The following is a 26,081-nucleotide window of genomic DNA, read 5'->3' as shown; positions in this document are numbered from 1 at the left end:
GGAACTACACTTACATATATATATATATATATATAAAGTAACCATCAATTAATCTGACGTTGAGTTAAGACTTGATTGACAGTATACCATGTATTACTGGAGAATTTCAATATAGCTATATGGCTATTAAGTCTGAATTGATATGCTGAACAATTCTCTGTAAATTGATTAGCTACCAAATTTATTATTTTTCGATGATTAAGGCCTCGATCTATAGACATTTATGAAGCAGTGATGACCGAGTCCGGTCAAGATGTCCCGACATATTACCAACAGTTTGATAAACGAGTGGTCAAGATGTCCCGATATATTACCAACAGTGTGATTACCGAGTCGTCAAGATGTCCTGACACATTACCAACAGTTTGATAAACGAGTGGTCAACATGTGTGATTACCGAGTCGTCAAGATGTCCTGACACATTACCAACAGTTTGATAAACGAGTGGTCAAGATGTCCCGACATATTACCAACAGTGTGATTACCGAGTCGTCAAGATGTCCTGACATATTACCAACAGTTTGATAAACGAGTGGTCAAGATGTCCCGACATATTACCAACAGTGTGATAAACGAGTCGTCAAGATGTCCCGACATATTACCAACAGTGTGATAAACGATGTCGTCAAGATGTCCCGACATATTACCGACAGTGTGGTTACCGAGTGGTCAAGATGTCCGGACATATTACCAACAGTTTTGATAAACGAGTGGTCAAGATGTCCCGATAATATTACCAACAGTGTGATTACCGAGTCGTCAAGATGTCCTGACATATTACCGACAGTTCGATAAACGAGTGGTCAAGATGTCCCGACATATTACCAACAGTTTGATAAACGAGTGGTCAAGATGTCCCGATATATTACCAACAGTGTGATTACCGAGTCGTCAAGATGTCCTGAACATATTACCAACAGTTTGATAAACGAGTGGTCAAGATGTCCCGACATATTACCAACAGTGTGATAAACGAGTCGTCAAGATGTCCCGACATATTACCAACAGTGTTATAAACGAGTCGTCAAGATGTCCTGACATATTACCAACAGTTTGATAAACGAGTGGTCAAGATGTCCCGACATATTACCAACAGTGTGATAAAACGAGTCGTCAAGATGTTGTTACCCTACATATTACCAACAGTGTGATAAACGAGTCGTCAAGATGTCCCGACATATTTACCGACAGTGTGGTTACCGAGTGGTCAAGATGTCCCTGGACATATTACCAACAGTTTGATAAACGAGTGGTCAAGATGTCCCGATATATTACCAACAGTGTGATTACCGAGTCGTCAAGATGTCTGACATTATTACCAACAGTTTGATAAACGAGTGGTCAAGATGTCCTGACATATTACTGACCAGTGTGGTTACCGAGTGGCCAAGATGTCCTGACATATTACCGACAAGCTGTTATTTTAAGTCATTCCTGCGTCTTGAGTTCAAATGTCATGTGGGGTAGTTGCTAGGTATACTGACCGCAGGTTATGGTTTTTCTCTGGGTCCTCTGACCTTACTCCAATCACACCAAATTGAAGACTTTATTTATACAAGACACCAAAAGCGAAACAAAAACTGATTACAATATCATGGTTACCATAAAATTATATTAAATAAAATTATATTTCTGATATCTTGGTCTCTGGAACATATACACGTAGCGATCTATTTTTTAGATACCATATTCACAGTAATTAGCGCCCAGGAAGCTTAAATTGATATAACAAAGGGGGGCACTTATCAATAAAGAAAATGCAAGTTTTGGACGAAAAAAGTCAGCAATATTTTAAATCTTTCTGTACCCATGGTACATGAATCTTTTACAGTATACATTATCCTTTGAGATGTATTATAATGGCGTGATTCCCATGTAAAAGACTCGCAAGTTCATGTAATATGGGATACAATGCTGATGTTAGTGGCATCACATGTCGTAAAACTTGGTTAAATCCATGGGATTGGGGCATTTTTATAACTTCAACTTTTCTTTAGAAAAAGGGAGAGGCGTTTATAAGGGGAGGTGCTCTAATTACGGCGAATTTGGTATTGTTAATTGAACGGGCATTAGTTGAGGTTGATATGTGTTCTATTAACCTGGTAAAATAAAATGTTTTCAAAGGTCTTGCCCTTAAAGAGTAAAGACATTCTGAAACTTTCTGTATATGTCAGTAGACAATGAAACATATTTTTAAAGCCCAATCATATATATACATACTGCTTGAATGAAAATAGTTTGATTAAGATTCTTAAAACAGAATTAAGACTAAGTTTAACACTGTACATTAGCGATGAGACACAATCATAGTAATTATAGTTTACAGAGGTTTTTAGGAAGGTGTTTACAGAGGTTTTTAGGAAGGTGTTGACAATGTGATCTGATCTGTACAGTACAGACCAGATCCTACACAATGATATGTACATATTGTATTGTTGTTGAATTATCATAGTCTTTACGTCCGTGGCTTTATACTGTGTAGGTCATGCGTGGATGACACGTTTCTGTTATTGTTATATAAGTACAATCATATTAGATCTCTGTAGTGTAGCAATGTTCTGAACGTTGCAGACTAGTTATTATCGAGTGACTTTGTCAGTTTATCGAGTGATTGTGTCAGTTTATCGAGTGTTCTCCGGGTAATGATATTGCTCTGTAATGTTATTCCCCCTGGAACAAGAAGATATTGATCCTCAATAGAATTGATGTATAAACGTATATATAAAGACCAAGCCATTTTCTGAGTATATATACAAAGTAATGATCAGTTACATTATAATGCACTTAACATCACAATGTAACAGATCTGAATACATTGTATCTATAATCAAACTAATTTATACTTTACTAACAAAACTACCACTTACCATTGTAACAAATATATATAATCAATTAATTGGTTAAAAACTAAACTACCAATTTTTTACTCATTGCATTTCCATTTAAAGCACTTTGTCAGAAATGTAATTTTCAATAGTCGTATGACTTTTTGATTTACCTATAACATTTATAATGTAAAAAAAGAGAAATTAGAAGGTGTCATTAACACAATATTACAGAACTCAATGTCACCATAATACTACATACCTCGCATACAATAATTATTACATTATATAGAACCAATATGCATTATCAGAAAGTAGTACATAATTTGCAGATATAAAACTATAGATGGTTTGACATATACGATCATGAGAAGGAGATGGTTATTAGTACAATACACTGTACTCGGAGAAAACCCACTGACCAGGAAGCAGTCAGTACATGGCAACTGCCTCACATGGTATTTGAATTTGCAACACAGAGGTGGAGTGCTTGTGATAATATGTTGGCACATCTAACCCACTCATTCACCACAGCCCACAAAACACATACAATATGGCATTCTGTATGTTATATCTAAAACATGAGCTAATATATGTCAGATACAGCCATTACTCAAACCAAAGTAAACAGCGTGATGTGTGTTAGGTTCTCCTGCCAATCACATCAAAGATAACATAGGTCAACACGCCAGATAGATTCTGATAAATTTATCAATTTGTTAAACTTTAAAACCCAATTAGTCACCAGTTTGTCCTTATAAATGGTTTAAATAATTAGCCAATATCTGGTAACCTCAGTACATGGCACTTGACCTTCAGATGAAGTTGTACAAATTGTCTGTGATTCATATCTTATATCCATGTTGTGTTCATATGTCATCCTGTCAAGTGGTCAATTAATTTTGGTTACAACGTCCGAGATATCGTGTCTCAAAAGGGACAATGTTCTACATTCAGTTGAAATCATATTTTCAATATTTTGTTACAGTTAGATAATTCCAAATTTCCTGTAACAAGGATTTTCATTGGTTTAAAAAAAAATGTTATCATTTCTATAAAACGACACCGACGTTTCTCACACTAATTCAAAAACAACAATTTTCATAGAAAAAAGATTCCCTCAAAAAATATAAAATAAAATTCATAGGGTTAGATTGAATTATAAGGATTAACTTAAACATATTCATGTTAATGTTATTCCTTATACATGTTGACACATCAAAATAAAAAATCATATTCCATAAGCAAAGTGTAAGATTTCTGTCTCTATTGTTAGTCACTAAAATGGGTAATAAAGATAAAATTATACAATCATGTAAAAAATTGATCAATATGATTGTAAGTAAAGATTGTCTATACAAGCAATCAATGCCTGCTATCTAGTCCCTTTGATGTTTGTGAATAAAATTGTTTGAAATTAAATTGTAAGTAAAGAAACACGATTGCTGTTGATTACAGTCTAAGGACCTGGACACGAGCAGTAGTTCTGATGGGGAGGACGGGGAGCCGGACGCTGATGCTGCTAACAAGAAAGGCAAAGGGGTGAGTTAACACAGTATATCTGATGTCGTACAAAATTGAGTTTGTAGCAGGGGACACTCACTAAAACAGGGGTTACCAGGATTCCTTAGCAAGAATCACAGTTATATTCCTCTGTCATAATGTGGGTGTTAATACAACAGGGTGCAGGATTTTTACCAAAAAACATAATCACTTAGTGGGCTCTGATGCTCAACCAATCAAGCTCAAGAGAAGATCTTAACATAAAATAATCACTTAGTTGACTCTGATGCTCAACCAATCAAACTAAAGAGAAGATCTTTACATAAACATAATCACTAAGTGGGACTCAGACTCCTCAACCAATCAAACAAAAAGAGAAGATCTTTACATAAACATAATCACTAAGTGGACTCTGACTCTCAACCAATCAAACTAAAGAGAAAATCTTTACATAAACATAATCACTAAGTGGGCTCTGACACTTCAACCAAAAAATAATAAACTAAAATTCATAGGGTTAGATTGAATTATAAGGATTAACTTAAACATATATTCATGTTAATGTTAATCCTTATACATGTTGACACATCAAAATAAAAAATCATATTCCATAAGTGTAAGATTTCTGTCTCTATTGTTAGTCACTAAAATGGGTAATAAAGAGATAAAATTACAATCATGTAAAAAATTGATCAATATGATTTTAAGTAAAGATTGTCTATACAAGCAATCAATGCCTGCTATCTAGTCCCTTTGATGTTTGTGAATAAAATTGTTTGAAATTAAATTGTTAAGTAAAGAAACACAATTGCTGTTGATTACAGTCTAAGGACCTGGACACGAGCAGTAGTTCTGATGGGGAGGACGGGGAGCCGGACGCTGATTCTGCTAACAAGAAAGGCAAAGGGGTGAGTTAACACAGTATATCTGATGTCGTACAAAATTGTGTTTGTAGCAGAGGACACTCACTAAAACAGTGGTTACCAGGATTCCTTAGCAAGAATCACAGTTATATTCCTCTGTCTTTAATGTGGGTGTTAATACAACAGGGTGCAGGGTTTTTACCAAAAAACATAATCACTTAGTGGGCTCTGATGCTCAACCAATCAAACTAAAGAGAAGATCTTTACATAAACATAATCACTAGTGGGACTCTGACTCTCAACCAATCAAGCTAAAGAGAAGATCTTTACATAAACATAAATCACTAAGTGGGCTCCACTCTCAACCAATCAAACTAAAGAGAAAATCTTTACATAAACATAATCACTAAGTGGACTCAGTCTCTCAACCAATCAAGCTAAAGAGAAGATCTTTATATAAACATAATCACTAAGTGGGCTCTGATACTCAACCAATCAAACTAAAGAGAAGATCTTTACATAAACATAATCACTAAGTGGGCTCAGACTCTCAACCAATCAAACTAAAGTGAATATCTTTCTAACAAGGAGGTACATTTTGACTATTCCAGGGTTACATCATTATATACTCCCCTTCCAGGAAATAACTTGTTTTCAATTTTTACAGGGGTCACAACAATTCCTTTGACAGAATCAGAGTACTATTCCCGAGTCAATATACGTGTGCACCAATGTAACAGAGTGCAGGAGTTTATGTAAATTCAATAGTTAAATATCAAAGAAACACAATTTAACAAAGCATGACAATTTATTGACTCGTGCCCTATCCGGGCCTCAAACTCACGATCTACGGCACCCAATCGCCTAGCCAAACATACCTGTGCCTTCTACCACTGCGCCACATCCACATCTCCACATTTTTGTAAATTCAATAATTATATACATTGTAATTACTTTACATCTGATAGGAATCAAACTCAATACCTCTGTATTAATAGTCTGACGCTTTACCATTCAAGTTAAAGAGAAATTCTATCTAGCCAAGAGGTCCATGTATATTGTGAATAGTATTGACCAGGGTTACATTTGGATGTCACAGTCGAGGTGTTCTATGTTATATTTCTTTTCTTTTAAACTTTTTCAGTGTAGACATACAGCAGTCAGTTGTGACAGTTTAGAAGATAGATTTTTTTTAATTAGCTTCTTGGATCATGAATATTTACATTAGGAAACTCTCAACATTTTGAAATCTTTGTATATACACATACATCTTATGTACATTGTATATAATTCATACTTGCTATTTTTCTACTTGGCCTATTCAATATGATATACAATACAAGGTAATTTTTTATATACAATACGAGGTAATTTTTTATATACGAGGTAATTTTTTATATACAATACGAGGTAATTTTTTATATACGAGGTAATTACAATAGGAAGGGGGCCTTTGTAATTAAAAGTCCTTAGGGAATATTAGGCAAGGATAATCCTCTTACATTATATGTTATAATTACAATCCAATAACTAAAGCAGATTAGCTAACAATATTAAATCTCAATGACCTGTGTAAGTGGTCGGCGTACAGAGGTAAAACCTTCGTTATGTTATATTCAGTGTTATCAAATCAATACACCTGTATTATAATTTTGTTGTTTTTATTACAGGTATCTGCTGCAAAGTTTGTACTGAGAAGGTCTAGAAAGGACCTTAATACACTAAAACAGGAGGTGTCACACAGCAGGTAAAATCATCATCTTTACGTGTACAGTGGGGGGGTGGATATAACACATTGAACAAAAAGGGATAGTTTGGTTTGATTAGTTTAACGTCCTATTAACAGCCAGGGTCATTTAAGGACGTGTCAGGTTTGTTGATGGAGGAAAGCCGGAGAACCCGGAGAAAAACCACTGACCAGCGGTCAGTACTTGGCAACTACCCCACATGGGATTCGAACTAGTGACCCAGAGGTGGAGGGCATGTGGTAATATATGTATATTATAAGGGTCCACTACAAAATAAACACTGTCTTACTGAATAAATCACTCATCAACTTCCTACCGATTAACAAATCAGAACTTTATACTGATTAACACATCAAAACTTTACAAATCTCCATTCAGCATGTACAAAAGAGCCAGTCCAGAATTAAAGACAAGTTATGATAGTGTAATATTAACTTAGAGACAAATTATGATATATAGTGTAATATTATATCTAATTATGGTATAGTGTAATATCTTACTTAACAAATTATGGTATAGTGTAATATTATCTTACAAATTATGGTATAGTATTGTAATATTAACTTAGATACAAATTATGGTATAGTGTAATGTAATATTATCTTACAGAAGATATTATCTTACAGAAATCTGATTAGGAATGTGAGACTTGGACACGGCTTGTTTGATTTGATAAAGAAAGAAAGAGAAGCAAAGGTAAATATGAACATTTAATTACTTTGTAGTGTGACTTTATGTTAAAGATGTATTTATTATCAAAATTTCAGAGGCGTTTGTCAGGGAGGTATAATTAGGTACCTCTTTTTTTAGCTTTGGAAGAACACATAGTACAGGAATAACTTTTATGTTCCATGGAAAAGGTATTATAAATAATTAAGATTTTTTTCTCTTTCATGTCTAGAAATGAAAATTTGTCTAGGGTGATTTTAAAGTTGTTGTAATATGTTTCTATCAGCAAGAAGAAGAGGAGAAACAGAACAAACGTAAAGCTGAAGCCATGAGGAACGAATGGCAGCCTCCAAAAACAGACTCGTCCAGCGATGAGGAGAGTTCCGACGAAGGTCTTCTGGCAGAGGAAGACCTCAGCAGGTAACTACACTAACAATGGTATACCACTAGACAGTTAATGGACGGTATATAGGTATCAGAGAATTGTAGATTCATTTGTAGTTTGTTTTGTTGTTAATTCAGCTACAATTAAAATCAGGATAATTAGGTGTGCTGTAGGATGCTAAATGTTGTGTTGATCCTGACATCACCTGTTGATCCTTACATCACCTGTTGATCCTGACATCACCTGTTGATCCTTACATCACCTGTTGATATACTATTTATCCCCATCTCACTCTGTACACACTTGTGTCACATACCGAGATGGTGTGTCCACTTCTACACTATTGACACAGAAAGCACTTCACTAATTGTATTGGGAATATGAGGGTTTTACGAAATTTCAGTTTTGTAATGGATAGTAGTACATAAACAAGTTCTATCAAAAAACATTTCACCACATAATCTTGAACACATCTTTTTAGGTAATCTTACCCGAACGGTCCATCGTCGTGCGCCGTCAGCCATGCATAAACTTTTTATTTAAATAACTTCTTCTCAATAACCCAAAGCCCCAGGGCACTGCTATTTTGCCTGTAGCATGTTGGGATAAAGGGCTACCGAGTTTGTTCAAATGAATGACCTTGACCTTCTTTAAACAACTTATTTTCAATAACCCAAAGCCCCAGGGCACTGCTATTTTGCCTGTAGCATGTTGGGATAAAGGGCTATCAAGTTTGTTCAAATGAATGACCTTGACCTTCATTCAAGGTCACAGGGGTCAAATATGATCAACTCTTTAAACCAATTCTTCTCAAGAATTGAAAGGCCCAGGATACTTATATTAGGCCTGCAGCATGCTTGGATAAAGGGCTACTAAGTTTGTTTAAATGAATGACCTTGATCTTAATTCAAGGTCACACGAGTCAAATATGCTAAAAAATTTAAATTACTTCTTCTCAAGACCCAATAGGCTCAGGTTATTCATATTGGGCTCACAGCATGCTGAGATGAAGGGCTACCAAGTTTGTTCAAATGAATGACCTTGCCCTCCATTCAAGGTCATGTGGGTCAAACAGGATAAACTCTTTAAACAACTTCTTAAGAATCAAAAGGTCCAGGATACTCATATTGGGCCTACGGCATGCTGGGGTAAAGGGCTACCATGTTTGTTCAAATAAATGACATTGACCTTCATTCAAGGCCACAGGAGTCAAAATGGCTAAAATCTTTAAATGACTTCTTGTGAATAACAAAGAGGCTTAGATACTTGATGTTTAGCCTGTCATATTCTGGGATGAAGAGCAACCAAGTTTGTTCAGATGATTGACCTTAACCTTCATTCAAGGTCACAGGAGTCAAATAGGCTAAAATCTTTAAATGACTTCTTGTGAATAACTAAGAGGCCAAGAGACCTGGTATTGGGCCTGTGACATGCTTGGATGAAGGGTTACCAAGTTTGTTGAAATAAATGACCTTGATCTTCATTCAAGGTCGCAGGAGTCAATTAGACTAAAATCTTTAAGCATCTGTCAGTTGTTTTGTGCCAATCTGATGACCGTTAAGGCCCATGGGCCTCTTGTTTCGTTATTCTAATGGTTCGGATTGAGATTTATTCATGTTTTGTTCTTTTTTGAAATTGCATGAATTTGAATTTGAAAGTTTTTGGTTTTACTAAATTTTCACTGAACTTTTAGACAGGAAAGCTAACAGTGTGGTCATTATAATATTAGTGTTTTAGGAATATGTCCTCTGTACAATATATTTTTAAGTTTTCCATCTTATATAATTGAATGAAATCTGTACTATACATTTAGATTTCAACCTGAAAGTAAAACATTTTTCTCTCATATGAAACACTGCTATTGACTAGAACAAAGTATCAAAGTGGGCTCCCCCAGAATCTGTTGGATCAGCAACAAACCAATTTGTGTATTTTAACATGAGTGTAAAAATCCATGGTATTGATTGCTATAGGTGTATAATGTGGACTCTGGCCTACACAATGTTATTATTGGATTATAAGTTTAAACTGCAGACTTACATTTGTAGTATGGGAGAACTCTCACCTGGCAGACATAAAACTGTGGGTATTTACCTGAGTATTTACCTGGGTATTGATTCATGTATAAGTAGTGGTGATATTCATCGATTTTTTATATAAACACATTATTGGCCTCCAGATCGTGGTAGTATTTAAAGTATAGTTTAATGTTCACTATGAACATATTTATAGCAGCTTTGAGAATAAACACTTTGTTTTTGTTATCTGTTATTGAACTTCATAGATAAAATACTGATCTTTAGGCTGCGATTAATTTTCATGGTAATTTTTCTCATTAATTAATCAGTGCCTAGCTTCCATCTTTTTAAGTTTTTCACTATTCTCACTTCCAATAGACATATGCATACAAATTAACCATAGAAATATATAAACAGTTTGGAAAAGTTATTAAGATAATAGTAATAAAAAACTTTATAGAGCACAGACCAATATTGAGACAATTCGATTTTACTGTGTATATATTGTAAGTATTTTATATAAGATGTGGACACAAGAATTGTTTCAAACATATAATATATATATGTACTGTTACAATATGTTGGTTGATACACAAAGTGGAACCCACTTATAATTAAGTACATTAACATTTGATGGAGAGAGGCTAGGTGTATGACATTTGATGGAGAGAGTCTATATAATGACTGGCTAGGTGTATGACATTTGATGGAGAGAGTCTATATAATGACTGGCTAGGTGTATGACATTTGATGGAGAGAGTCTATATAATGACTGGCTAGGTGTATGACATTTGATGGAGAGAGTCTATATAATGACTGGCTAGGTGTATGACATTTGATGGAGAGAGTCTATATAATGACTAGCTAGGTGCATGATATTTGATGGAGAGAGTCTATATAATTACTGGCTAGGTGCATGACATTTGATGGAGAGAGTCTATATAATTACTGGCTATGCATGACATTTGATGGAGAGAGTCTATATAATTACTGGCTAGGTGTATGACATTTGATGGAGAGAGTCTATATAATGACTGGCTAGGTGTATGACATTTGATGGAGAGAGTCTATATAATGACTGGCTAGGTGTATGACATTTGATGGAGAGAGTCTATATAATGACTGGCTAGGTGTATGACATTTGATGGAGAGAGTCTATATAATGACTAGCTAGGTGTATGACATTTGATGGAGAGAGTCTATATAATGACTGGCTAGGTGTATGACATTTGATGGAGAGAGTCTATATAACTGCTGTTATACATTTGATGGAGAGAGTCTATATAATACTGGCTAGGTGTATGACATTTGATGGAGAGAGTCTATATAATTACTGGCTAGGTGTATGACATTTGATGGAGAGAGTCTATGACATTTGATGGAGAGAGTCTATATAATTACTGGCTAGGTGTATGATATTTGATGGAGAGAGTCTATATAATTACTGGCTAGGTGTATGACATTTGATGGAGAGAGTCTATATAATTACTGGCTAGGTATATAGTAATGATGGTGTTAGAAGTGTGGAGGAGTTTCTAACTGCACGGTGTTCACAATGTTAAACAATTGTATGTGTATAGATACAAAATTTAACTGTGTGTTTATCATCAAGTTCTGTCTTCATAGACTGATGGCATCATTTAACCCCCTAAAAACACATATTGGAGCCAAAGAAGTAAAAACAAAATATTTATAAAAGAGAAATATTGCAAAATATTGTGCAAAAAATGCGTAATTATAAGAGACCCACAGTATAGAATTCAAAATTTCCTTTTCATATTTGAAGCAGAATAATATTCCATGTGGTTGTGTTTTAATAAATTCCGTTTTTGACTTACGTAATTATATTTATCTATTTTTCTTCATTATTAAAACAATTTCATTATCAATTTTATCAGTGGCATCCTTGTTCCCTTCAGTCCATGAAGAACAGCCTAAATATCAATGCTAATTCATACTGTGTTACAGTAGATTACCGCTAATCTCAGTCTACCTGTAGTCTACCTGTAGTCTACGCTAACGAGTTTTGTGTGTTAATGTTAAGATATATGGCCGAGTTCAGAAAACAGGACAGTGATGATGACGATGACGATGGCGATGACAATGTTGAGGATTGCGCGGGAGGTAGTGAGACCCCAGAAGGGAAGGGCCTGGTTCAGTTGTTGTCACGGTTTGTACCCCCAGCATGTGAACACTAACACCACTGTGTAATGATCCCAGCATTGTATTTATACTATTTATTGGATATTATATATATTGTTATGAGTACTCATATTTTGTAGGAATTTCTATAAAACACTTTTTTTTCTGTAATTAAAAAAAAACTCAATTAATTGATAACCAAATATCAAAAAAAAATATCAGACAAGTTTATAAAATTTGTTCTAAATGTAGTTTTGATGTAATAAGCGATATATAACAGGTAGAAAGAACGCTCAATGTATCAAAGAGGAGCATAATGGTTAAGTTTAGAATTTATTATGAATACATCTAGTTTTCATGGTTATTTGTAACTAATTAGTTTGCTTATTTGAATAAGAATTATTAAAAGAAATCAATAGAAAGGTATTAACTGAAAAAAAAACATTTTGTTTTTATCTTGATACATTTTACTGAAAATTACTAGAAAGTCTTTCTTTGTATTTCCCAATCTCTGAGAATGTTTTGTCAATATTGCTCTGTTTCATTGTAGCATAAGGTCTTAAAATGTAAACATGTTTTCTTCCAATTCTACTTTTTTACTGAATTATCCAATTTCTCCACTCTGTTTGTTTAAGATTATTGATGTGTTTTAATTTATCATGAAAATCAAGGACAATGGTAATAATCTTGTGTTTATCAAAGCAAGAGGAGAAGAGATTTCTCTCCATCAACCTTTGTTCTCTGTGAATTACAGCATGATTTATCAGTAGATTATTCAAAGGATCTTGTTAATCCGTGTCAATTTATTTGGTAGGAATTGATTTGACAATTTAACCTTTCAACCTTGGGTATACAATTTCTGGAATAAAATGATTTGAAGCTAAAAGATGATTTTTCTTGAAAAAGTAAATATCTAGCTGTCTGAGCTGAAAAAGCCAAAGGATAGTGCAGTGATATTCCATATTTAAATTTCTAAGAAAAAGAAAACTTGACTTTTGAGATCACCAAATATGGTAAAACCCTGGCATATCTTCAATTTTACTGCATAGTTTTCAATCTTATACATTTATACAGCTGGCTTTCTGCAGCGTTGTCATGAAGATAATGACTAAGATTGATTTTAACATCTTTTTTCTGTGGTTGTAGAATTACCCAGGATGATGAGGAGTCAGAAACACCCATGAGTAAATCAATAATGACGACGTCACGGCCACAGAGTACGAAGAAAAAGAAAGTAAAGATGCCACGCCCTTACACCCCGCATCACACCAACCTTGGGGAGGCTCGCAGCCAGGTCTCCAAGTAAGTATAATACATAATTTATGGTGTCATGTCCAATCTTAAAGGGATATACTGGCTTTCTTTTGATAAGAGCTTTTATAGACTTGAGCTGTTGACACGCTCTGTTTGCAAACATCATCACTAAGGTAACATTTCCTGAAAAGGAACAAAGATTGAAGGTTGTCATTCTATTTAAAAAGAGGCATTCAGATTGTAGACACCACTCAGAAATCAGAAGGTACGTGATACAAGCATCAATCTGAAATACGTTTGTTTAATTTTCAGTGAAGTCCCTTTGCATGCACGATCAAGTTGTTTCTTTATTTTAGGTAATCTGACCCCAAAGGGTCACAATCACTTAGAGTCATTGTGTTTTGTTGTTGCTGTATGTTTAATGTTTGTCGTTCGTAAGCTTTCCATTTTTAGCATTTTTGCTAGTGCAATTTAGCTGAAACTTGCTTGAAATGATCCTTGCATGGTCCCAACTAAGTGTTATCATTTTAGGGTTGTTCCCAAATCCAAAATGGCCACAATGATACCATATCAGATGACCATTAAGACCCACTGTTTTCTGATAATTTTCTCTTTTGTAAAACAAAGAACATAATTCAACAAAACGTCAGATAAGGAAGTAATTCCAACACTTTGGAAAAATTGATATTTCTTTTTCATTGTGTCGTCATTGCTGATATTTTAGGTAGTCACTATTCCGATAATTATGCACTCCTACATGGATTGTTGATGAAGTTATTTTTGTTTTCTATTTTTAAGAGAGTCCCTGTTCCGACAACTATATACTCCTACATGGATTATTGATCAAGTTAGTTTTGTTTTCCATTTTTAAGAGAGTCCCTGTTCCGACAACTATATACTCCTACATGGATTGTTGATCAAGTTATTTTTGTTTTTTATTTTTTCAGAGATTCGCTATTCCGACAACTATGCACACTTAACTGGATTCTTGATGCTATGAAACAGGATTCTCTACACAACCTTCCTCCCATCATGTCAAGTTGGAAACTCAAGTAAGTATCAGCATGATTACAGTACGGTACAGTATTACAGCATGATAGGAGTATGGTTCATTATTACAGCATGATTGCAGTTTGGTACAGTATTGCAGCATGATTGCAGTATGGTAATTTTTATATTCAAACCACATAAGTTATTACAGCATGATTGCAGTATGGTACATTTTTATATTCAAACCACATAAATTATTACAGCATGATTGGAGTATGGTACAGTTTTATGTTCAAACCACATAAGTATTTACAGCATGATTGCAACATTACACTATGCTGTTTTACAGTGCATGCTGCAATCGTGCTTCTGATTAATGTATTTATATAAATGTATAAAACAGGTATGGTTGCAGTTTGTGGTGTAATGAAGCATGATAATTGACAACATGCTACATTCATGCTTTATATACTGCAGCATGATGCCAGCATACACAGCAGCATGGTTTCAGCATACGCTGCAAATTGGTAAGGGCCGCACTGAGAGTTGTAAAATGTTGAAATATTAGGAATGACCCAAATTGTACGAAAACATGTTGACGTGAGTTTCCACTCAACAAGCACATACTATTTTACCGCAGTCTTGGATGTATTTTTTTACTTTCATTGAAGAAAAACATGTGCCTTTGACAGAAAGAGTCTATTAAAATTTTTGCTAATAAACTAAATTATTATTTCTTAAACAGTGACATTGGTGGAATGAGAAGTCAGGAACAGAAATCGAGAGAGAAAGAATTTGACTACAGATGGAAGGACTTTTTGGTGAACCCAGGCTCAAAGGTAAAGTCTTCACTATTTGTTTTACTGCTTACTTAGTAACATAATCATGGTACATTTTGGCTTTTAGAAATTGCTTGATTTCCTAATATTTCTCTCTATATAACATATCAGTTGAATAATTAACGCTTTTACTCTCGCCAGTTAAACGGTAGATTTTCTTTGTTTGCAATTTTTATGTAATTTATTTGTCATTAGGATTTAGACAATTTTGTTTACTCTGCCTAATGCAATACCCTACTCTCAAATACATTCATTTTAAAGTAAACACTGTAAAAGTGAAAGATACCCTGTTTTTAACAAGATAATAAATAAGAAGATACTATATAAGAAAAAAAATACTGTGACCATAATTATTTTGGTTCATTTTTGAATTTGCCCTCTCACAATTACAGTATATGACTAAGGCCACGGTTATAGCAAATTCGTTTCAGAAGCAGCAGTATTTTACAATCGAATTATTCTGTATAATAAGACATATCACTTTCGGTTATTTCGACAGTGTACATTTCAGTATTTACTATTCTTTCTTCCATTTATTTGCTGGATCGATTTTTTGAAAAAGAAATGTGTGAAACCCGTTTACAGAGAAGACGACGTCGAGGAATATGGGGGGACCCACTACAACATATTCAAATACTAAACATAGTAGAACAGTTAAAAGCAATGACATTTGGAGACAATGAGTCTGTAAGATATTGTTTGTATCGACAGTTCATTTCTATAGTTTTTATCGTTATACGGGTTTTTTTTCTGCCATTTCAACATGTTTAAATTTGTGCTAAAGAATAAAAAGTAAAGTATCACCAAGTATTGGTTTGTTGGTACACAGAAGCAGCTCATAACCTGTAGCAAATGGCATTACACACATTGGTCACTGGAAAACGAAAGCTTCATTTTGAACGTATCTATAAGAATGGTTATTATAATACTAGGCTGTATCTACAATTGATGAAATGGCAGATTTTATTTTTCGTATTGTTATAAACAAATTGTTGAAAAGTAAAAGTACTTGCAGTTGTTTGCTTTCAAGTTTCGTTCGTTTCGTTATGCTGTAAAACCAATCAGATTTGAATACTGTTATATGTGATCATAACTAGGAAGCACTTGTAAACCTATCATGTATCTTTTCTTCTTTTATCTTTGATCTTTTCAATTCATCTTTTGTTAAAAAATCTGTTTAGCTATAGTATTAAAAAGGTCCATTTATGCTTCGTTTAGAATTTCCTTAAGTTATGGAATGGAATTTTTGCGATATAGAAGTTTAGAACCAGAGAGAAGTTTAGACTATTTCATACAAAATGTGTAAAGATATAGACAAATGTTAATTGTTCATGTATAAAATGCCTTCTAGGGTGCATTTTGATTGTGAATAATGTACAGTAGACAGAATCAATCCCGTTAGTATCACTTCTTTTGAATTATGTTTGCTTTGTATTTTGTTTTGCTATATTTACTATACATACAATTACTATATTACTTATTATACTTATTGCGAATTGTTTATCTCCTTTTTAAACAAATGTCTAACATATTGTTTCTTAAAGCTTTTGTGAATGCAGTTTTTGTGGTTCACGGTTTTGCAGATTTACTGATTGTTATAGAGAATGCATATTATCTGAAATCTGAAACTTCTTGATTTGTTACCGCTTTTCTTTTCCATTAATTTTACATAAATCAGCAAAAAAAAGTAATCACACCAATCAGCTGTATATATTTTACATTCCCTACCTTTTATTTCAGTTTAATGCTTTATTTCTTACCTAATGTATCATGCGCTGTAATTTCTCTTGCTTTACAGATGGGATTAATGTCTTTATTATTTGTGAGTAATTATAAATGTCATGGAATTTCACCTGTCAGTTTTGCACCTGTCCAGATCTACCCAAAGAATGGCTCGACAAACTACGCATTTCTCAGTCTGAATAGGGTATAATGTAAAAACAAATAATATATTGCATTTGCTCCAATAGTTTTCAAATTTGTTTCATTATTTGATATATTACAGGAATGAATTCGTGTTTACATACCATCCGGTTACTGTGAAAAGCCTCAATTAATTTTAGAAGACTTATCATAAAATGATATCTACCATTAGCTAGGGAAGATAATTATGAAACGAAATTTGTTAAAAACATTTTTTATTGCGGTTATATTCAACAAATGCATGGCGCAAACTAAAATACTTTTGATCTTTGTTTTTGGAAAAAAAAGGAATGTACTAAGATTTATACGACTGTTAAAAACATACTTAGGTTTGAGTATATAATTACTTTTTAGATACATAGCCACAGTCTGGCGTGTTATAGGTTTGACTAGCCAGAGTTTGGGTAGAAATGGAACTGGAACATCACTATCCAGGAGTCCTAGTAGTTGGACAGACGTGTTAGTGGTATCATTGGTTACAGTGTGGATTCTCTGTGGAATATAAAACTAGGTTGTTCTGGAAGAGATCAACTTTTGTGGAATATACAAATTGTGTTTCTGAAAGAGATCCACTTTTGTGGAATTTTGGATATACAAATTGTGTTTCTGAAAGAGATCCACTTTTGTGGAATATACAAATTGTGGTTCAGAAAGGGATCCACTTTTGTGGAATATACAAATTGTGTTTCTGAAAGATATCCACTTTTGTGGAATATACAAATTGTGTTTCAGAAAGAGATCCACTTTTATGGAATATTCAAATTGTGGTTCTGAAAGAGATCCACTTTTGTGGAATACAAAGAAAGAGCTCTAATTCTGTGGGGCATAATAATTGCAGTTATGGAAGAGCTCTTATTATCATAAAATGATAATTCCCTAATAAAATCTGAAATCGATGGGGTTTAGTTCATAGCTGCATGCCTTTACTATAAATCTTACAGAGAAAGCAGACAATATGAATTATTTCAATCCAAATATGATTTGATAAAATGCTACTTAGGAATGGGATGTCATCAAATTTTCTCTCTTTATATTAGACATTCTCCATTTTATATAGCAGTTGTGTTGAAAAAATCACTTACTTACATTCTGAATAAATGTTTTAAAGACCTGATGAAAATGTCAGCTAGCATTTATTTTGATTTTAAATGATTAAAATGAGATGTGATATTGATGCATGTCTAGTTGTTGTTTATATGTAAAGCTGTTGTGTTCCTATTGTATCCCATGGTACAGATGTGGGGTATGTGGCTGCATGTAGATTTATTTAATGTTTACCTCTGGTTTCCTGGTGATCCAAATATGGACGTTTGTAGATTATCCCTGGATACGTTTGGTGCGTTACTGACCATATTGTCCATCTATTATTCTGATATGTATTGTGACATCTGGTCCGTGATTCTTCCATGTATTATTCTGACGGTTATTGTGACTTCAGGGTTAGTCTGTGTTTGTGATCTGATGAAAGCCCTTTTTAATTTTCCAGTCGATGTTACCTTCATGTGATATGCCTTTCCTTAATCACAAAGACAAATAAGCATTACTTTTGAGTCACATTTTTTCACAACAATTTTATATGGGCCATCTCTCCAGGTTATTAAAATCATTATGCTATATATTTGTGGAACAGTTTTGTTTACATCTGAAATTGATCGATATTTTCCTTCTGAACGTAATAGGTCGAAATAATAATCAAAATCATGTTAAATGCAATTCAAATGTTACTGACAATGTTAAAGGGATAAGACATCAGTTTGCTGTGCTTACATATCAGACAGGTTTAAAAAGGTTTTAAGAAAGTTTCATCGACGAGTAACTTAGTTTTCAGAGTCAGTTAATGCATCTTTCTTTGCATCTGGGATAGGGACAGGAATTCTGGCACGATTGACCCTGCAGTGTATCGTTTGACCTAAATATTGTATAATAGTTGTCTGCACTTTGGTCTATTGCATCACAGTGATATGTATTAGACAATGTTAAATGTTGATGTATCACGAGTTTACAGCACGTTTGTCTAACGTCAGACAATGATACAGGTAAGACTGGTGGGGATGTAATGTCTTACGTCAGACAATGATACAGGTAAGATAGGTGGGGATGTATACAGAACTCACTGGTTTACTGGTATCACTTTACATCATTGATACAGGTAAGACTGGTGGGGATGTATACTGAACTCACTGGTTTACTGGTATCACTTTACATCATTGATACAGGTAAACTGGTGGGGATGTATACAGAACTCACTGGTTTACTGGTATCACTTTACATCATTGATACAGGTAAGACTGGTGGGGATGTATACTGAACTCACTGGTTTACTGGTATCACTTTACATCATTGATACAGGTAAGACTGGTGGGGATGTATACTGAACTCACCTGGTTTACTGGTATCACTTTACATCATTGATACAGGTAAGACTGGTGGGGATGTATACTGAACTCACTGGTTTACTGGTATCACTTTACATCATTGATACAGGTAAGACTGGTGGGGATGTATACTGAACTCACTGGTTTACTGGTATCACTTTACATCATTGATACAGGTAAGACTGGTGGGGATGTATACAGAACTCACTGGTTTACTGGTATCACTTTACATCATTGATACAGGTAAGACTGGTGGGGATGTATACAGAACTCACTGGTTTACTGGTATCACTTTACATCATTGATACAGGTAAGACTGGTGGGGATGTATACAGAACTCACTGGTTTACTGGTATCACTTTACATCATTGATACAGGTAAGACTGGTGGGGATGTATACTGAACTCACTGGTTTACTGGTATCACTTTACATCATTGATACAGGTAAAACAGGTGGGGATGTATACAGAACTCACTGGTTTACTGGTATCACTTTACATCATTGATACAGGTAAAACAGGTGGGGATGTATACTGAAATCACTGGTTTACTGGTATCACTTTACATCATTGATACAGGTAAAACAGGTGGGGATGTATACAGAAACTCACTGGTTTACTGGTATCACTTTACATCATTGATACAGGTAAAACAGGCGGGGATGTATACTGAAACTCACTGGTTTACTGGTATCACTTTACATCATTGATACAGGTAAAACAGGTGGGGATGTATACAGAACTCACTGGTTTACTGGTATCACTTTACATCATTGATACAGGTAAAACAGGTGGGGATGTATACTGAACTCACTGGTTTACTGGTATCACTTTACATCATTGATACAGGTAAAACAGGTGGGGATGTATACTGAACTCACTGGTTTACTGGTATCACTTTACACATCATTGATACAGGTAAAACAGGTGGGGATGTATACTGAAACTCACTGGTTTACTGGTATCACTTTACATCATTGATACAGGTAAGACAGGTGGGGATGTATACAGAACTCACTGGTTTACTGGTATCACTTTACATCATTGATACAGGTAAGACTGGTGGGGATGTATACTGAACTCACTGGTTTACTGGTATCACTTTACATCATTGATACAGGTAAGACTGGTGGGGATGTATACTGAACTCACTGGTTTACTGGTATCACTTTACATCATTGATACAGGTAAGACTGGTGGGGATGTATACAGAACTCACTGGTTTACTGGTATCACTTTACATCATTGATACAGGTAAGACTGGTGGGGATGTATACTGAACTCACTGGTTTACTGGTATCACTTTACATCATTGATACAGGTAAAACTGGTGGGGATGTATACAGAACTCACTGGTTTACTGGTATCACTTTACATCATTGATACAGGTAAGACTGGTGGGGATGTATACTGAACTCACTGGTTTACTGGTATCACTTTACATCATTGATACAGGTAAAACAGGTGGGGATGTATACTGAACTCACTGGTTTACTGGTATCACTTTACATCATTGATACAGGTAAAACAGGTGGGGATGTATACTGAACTCACTGGTTTACTGGTATCACTTTACATCATTGATACAGGTAAGACTGGTGGGGATGTATACAGAACTCACTGGTTTACTGGTATCACTTTACATCATTGATACAGGTAAGACTAGTGGGGATGTATACTGAACTCACTGGTTTACTGGTATCACTTTACATTATTGATAGAGGGTCATTTAGTGATATTCTTTAATGTCGTTTAGTTGGCAATCAACTTGTTATAGATTATACATGACGTGAAGTAGAACACATGTCAGATATCAGCAAATTATTTTATTTTAACCCTATCAGGAATACTAGTATCCAATGAATGAAATCCTTTTTGGATCACTTATTATTAAAGTCAAATTTAACTTATACAGTTACTGCTTTGATGTTTATCATTTTTTATATTGTAAAGATATTTTACCCTAGATAAATATTATTTAGAAGTCATATATTTAGATTTTCAGTCTCAATATACTTCTAGTATATTCAAGATTATTCTTATGTAATCTATTTTTTTTTTTTATAAATTTGCCTTTTTACTATAAAAAAAACTATTTAGATATTCTGTAATATTTGTTGACATGCACCTTTCGTCTAACAAATTTGAAATTTATATAAACTTACCATTTGCTATTTAACAGGTAAACAAAAGCCAGCGTCGTAATGTTCCTGGAAGAATGGGAGCCAAGCGAGGTTGGTTGACGTCCAAAAATTCTGTGTTGTCTGGCGCACCTGCTGGACTGACCACGCCCACCACCGCTATGGGCTCCCTCCGCCTCGGGGCATCACATGACTCAAATCACGAGGAGGCATCAGTGTTATCGTCACGACAAGACGCGGAGGAAGACGACGAACATCCGCATAAAAGTAAGCTATTGATAAAACATCCACATAAAAATTCATCCATATTGTCAACTGACCCCAAAATCTTTGATCTGAATCTATGGTCCCAGGCTAGAAGTGTTATTGCTTTGATATACCATGCATTATTGATTCATGTAAGTTTTACACCCCTTTGACTAGAGTTTGACTCGACAAACGTTTCAATAATAATGATTTTTTCCAGGCCTGTTCAGGTTTGGAGAGAACCAGAACACAACTCATCGGGAGGAAGAGACCGACGGACGGACGGACGATACACAAAACGCAAACTCAGGTCAACGCAAAAAGGAAAAGAGGTAAGGTGTACACATGATGATTTAGACACCATTGCATAATAGGTGTATAGATCTCTGTCCTGTAAAGGCTGATGTCTACTATTTAATTTCAGAAATATTACACTTTATCCGACATTGACGAAACTAATTTTATAGTATAGAACACAAAAAATTAATTTGGAATATTTGAAATTAAATGATCAGTTAATCAATTAAATATATAGCTCTGAAGTTGATTATAAACGACTTTGTTGAAAAGCCTATTGTTTTTTGTGTTTTCAGCATTAAATACAAACACTTGAAAAAATCGAGGAGTAAGTTCTTATGTTTGATGATAAGTTACATCGCGATATGTATAACCCTAGTATTTTGATAACCTACTTTAATATGTGGTAATAATCTTAAAATTAGAAAATAAATATACTGATACTTGTCTAGCTTACGGTAACTGCTTTTGTTATGCATGCCCAAAATTGATTTTACATGTATTTATCAATAACATACAATGTTTATGATATTAACTTAAACCATAATAAGAAACTGAACACAGTAGCACTTTTCAATCCCCAACTAAATAATATATGATTCATAACCATACATCTACCATTTGAATAGTATAACTGAATAACAATTGTCAAAAAAAATCCAAAATAACTAGCTGCTATAATCATTAACAATGTAATCGTGATAAACGAAACTATGCAAGTTTTTTTTTTTTTTTTTTTTTTTTTTTTTTTGGGGGGGGGGGGGTTATTTCCACAATTTTTTTTTTATGTAAAATAAAAGTTTGAAACTTCTCAACCGAAGATATATCAAAGACGATTACTTTTGACAAAAATGTTAAAAACCGTAATATATGTACAAGGATGTATTTGAAACACTCGACCCAAGCAGTATGTCTTTGGAAGACTTGATGTCGTTTTGTTTCAGATCATCCGACATGGAAACAACAGTACGGAGAAAATCTGCTCGACTTAAATCATCAGATATTAGTGTAAGTGATTTGTATAACTCTGCTACGTGGGAGTGAATGTGTGTTAAAACTGCTCGTAATTCGTATTTGCACAAGTTACGGCATCCGGCAATTTGTCTTAAAAGTCATCTGTCAACTTAACGCTGGATATACTTTTCGAATTGATAATCTTGGATTAACCAAGTTACGAGAATTTGTTTTGAAGTTATGAAATCGTACTCAGAATTCCTATTATTGTATAACTATATCACATAATTATATTCAACGAACTTGTGTAAAACCTATCACTATATTATAGCAACGTCTTAAATTGATTATTATTTTCATCATTTTATAGAAAAGTGTTGAAAAAGAAAGCTTTAGAAATTCGCAGACACCAAGAGAGAGAATGTCGGCTCAAACATTCCGTGCTGAGGTCAATGTACGGCCAAAAAGGTGGGTATTCCAGCATTTTAACTGTAAACATTAATATTAAATACAGTAATGTGTATTGATTGTTTCCTGGACTTTAACACAAGACAAACACAGACAGTAATAAGCTGTGTCACATTTAGATCGTATGATGATTGAGGACACAGACAGTAATAAGCTGCATCACATATAGATCGTGTGATGATTGGGGCAATTTCAAGGTTTAACATTAGAATTTAGATATCACCAGACGTTTAATTTTACTAAATGATCTTTGGTTATAGTTCTCCTCAGTTACTTCAGTTCCAAGCCAATCGTCCAAGTATAAAATATGGTAACCGCGTCAGTGAGTGGAGCAACACATTCAGGGAACTACAGGAGGACAAGGCGCTCACCCTGCACGACACCCTGGAGAATATGGACAGGTATTACAGTCACTGCCTCAATCAAACCACATTTTGACTACTTTCAACTGATTAAAGGTTTTGTTAAAACTGTGATATGAACAAATCAAATTACTTTCAAATGATTTTGGTGCTGACGCAAGGTCGGATATACATTATATAAAACTGAAACAGGAAAAATATTACATACCTGTTCTGTTGTGTTTATATGAAGGATTTCCACTATTACAAAGAGTCACAATACAAACATACTGTAGTCTCCCAAAACATTATCATACTGTAGTCTCAAAACATGAACATACTGTAGTCTCCCAAAACATGAACATACTGTAGTCTCCCAAAACATGAACATACTGTAGTCTCCCAAAACATGAACATACTGCAGTCTCCCAAAACATGAACATACTGTAGTCTTCCAAACCATGAACATACTGTAGTCTCCCAAAACATGAACATACTGTACTCCCAAAACATGAACATAGTCTCCAAAACATGAACATACTGTAGTCCCAAAACATGTACATACTGCAGTCTCCCAAAACATGAACATACTGCAGTCTCCCAAAACATAAAACAGCACTACCCACACCGCATACAAGGACACTGGCTGTTAATAGAACGTCTATCTAACCAACCAACCAAATCTTTATGTTTGTTCTCTTAGTTACACTGACAGAAGATGTCGATATACCTTGCTCTCTTGCGTTGTTACACTGACAGAAGATGTCTATATACCTTGCTCTCTTGCGTTGTTACACTGACAGAAGATGTCATATACCTTGCTCTCTTGCGTTGTTACACTGACAGAAGATGTCTATATACCTTTTTCTCTTGCGTTGTTACACTGACAAAGAAGATGTCTATATACATTTTTCTCTCTTGCGTTGTTACACTGACAGAAGATGTCTATATACCTTTTTCTCTTGCGTTTTTACACTGACAGAAGATGTCTATATACCTTTTTCTCTTGCGTTGTTACACTGACAGAAGATGTCGATATACCTTGCTCTCTTGCGTTGTTACACTGACAGAAGATGTCTATATACCTTGCTCTCTTGCGTTGTTACACTGACAGAAGATGTCTATATACCTTTTTCTCTTGCGTTGTTACACTGACAGAAGATGTCTATATACCTTGCTCTCTTGCGTTGTTACACTGACAGAAGATGTCTATATACCTTTTTCTCTTGCGTTGTTACACTGACAGAAGATGTCTATATACCTTGCTCTCTTGCGTTGTTACACTGACAGAAGATGTCTATATACCTTTTTCTCTTGCATTGTTACACAGACAGAAGATGTCTATATGCGTTGTTACACTGACAAAAGATGTCTACATACCTTGCTCTCTTGCGTTGTTACACAGACAGAAGATGTCGATATACCTTGTTTTCTTGTGTTGTTACACAGACAGAAGATGTCGATATACCTTGTTTTCTTGTGATGTTACACTGACAGAAGATGTCGATATACCTTGTTTTCTTGCGTTGTTACACTGACAAAAGATGTCTATATACCATGCTTTCTTGCGTTGTTACACTGACAGAAGATGTCTATATACCTTGCTCTCTTGCGTTGTTAAACTGACAGAAGATGTCTATATACCTTTTTATCTTGCATTGTTACACAGACAAAAGATGTCTATATGCCAAAACAAGTTCATAGCCATCAACTCGAATCAACAGGAACATTTCCACAGGGCGGTGCGTCAGATGAGGGCGCGTAGTGCGGCCTGTATGTACGGCAGTCCAACCAAAGAACAGATCCAAAGGAAGAAGGATGAGGCGGAGCAAAACAAAGGCAACTGGTAGGACTAGAATTATAATCTATAGGAAAGAGAAACTGCATTAAAAATAATACTAAAGGCATAGAAATAAATAGGACCTACCAGGAAATAACAAGCTCTAAAATGTACTTGCAGAATTGGGAATATTTATTAGTATATATTGGCAATGCAAAAATATAAAACAAGCAAACAAATAATAACAAGTAAATAAAAACGAGAAAAGCAAAACAAAAAAAAGTACTAGTGACATGACTTTGATCAAAATGGGTTTTTTAT

General features: G+C 34.5%; 1 protein-coding gene across 6 annotated transcripts in view; it reads left to right on the top strand.

Annotated features, from left to right (window-relative positions):
* The window catches only part of LOC138309492 (coiled-coil domain-containing protein 60-like), a 43,513-nt gene that overhangs the window by 8,414 nt on the left and 9,018 nt on the right, over positions 1–26,081 (top strand). For 4 of the 6 annotated variants that reach the window (XM_069250704.1, XM_069250700.1, XM_069250703.1 and 1 more), the window contains exons 3-16: positions 5,153–5,236; positions 6,862–6,938; positions 7,566–7,635; positions 7,895–8,028; positions 12,056–12,181; positions 13,300–13,455; positions 14,355–14,459; positions 15,143–15,236; positions 21,716–21,941; positions 22,141–22,252; positions 23,162–23,225; positions 23,542–23,639; positions 23,900–24,040; positions 25,650–25,826. In XM_069250704.1, coding sequence (XP_069106805.1) covers positions 5,153–5,236; positions 6,862–6,938; positions 7,566–7,635; positions 7,895–8,028; positions 12,056–12,181; positions 13,300–13,455; positions 14,355–14,459; positions 15,143–15,236; positions 21,716–21,941; positions 22,141–22,252; positions 23,162–23,225; positions 23,542–23,639; positions 23,900–24,040; positions 25,650–25,826 — 1,664 coding nt within the window. Of the gene's footprint in view, positions 1–4,283; positions 4,368–5,152; positions 5,237–6,861; positions 6,939–7,565; positions 7,636–7,894; positions 8,029–12,055; positions 12,182–13,299; positions 13,456–14,354; positions 14,460–15,142; positions 15,237–21,715; positions 21,942–22,140; positions 22,253–23,161; positions 23,226–23,541; positions 23,640–23,899; positions 24,041–25,649; positions 25,827–26,081 lie in introns of all 6 variants that reach the window. The other 2 variants (XM_069250701.1, XM_069250705.1) reach the window with 2 other exon arrangements.

This window comes from Argopecten irradians, chromosome 15, assembly GCF_041381155.1.
Source record: "Argopecten irradians isolate NY chromosome 15, Ai_NY, whole genome shotgun sequence".
NCBI lineage: Eukaryota > Metazoa > Mollusca > Bivalvia > Pectinida > Pectinidae > Argopecten > Argopecten irradians.
This window is presented reverse-complemented; position numbering and strand designations above follow the sequence as displayed.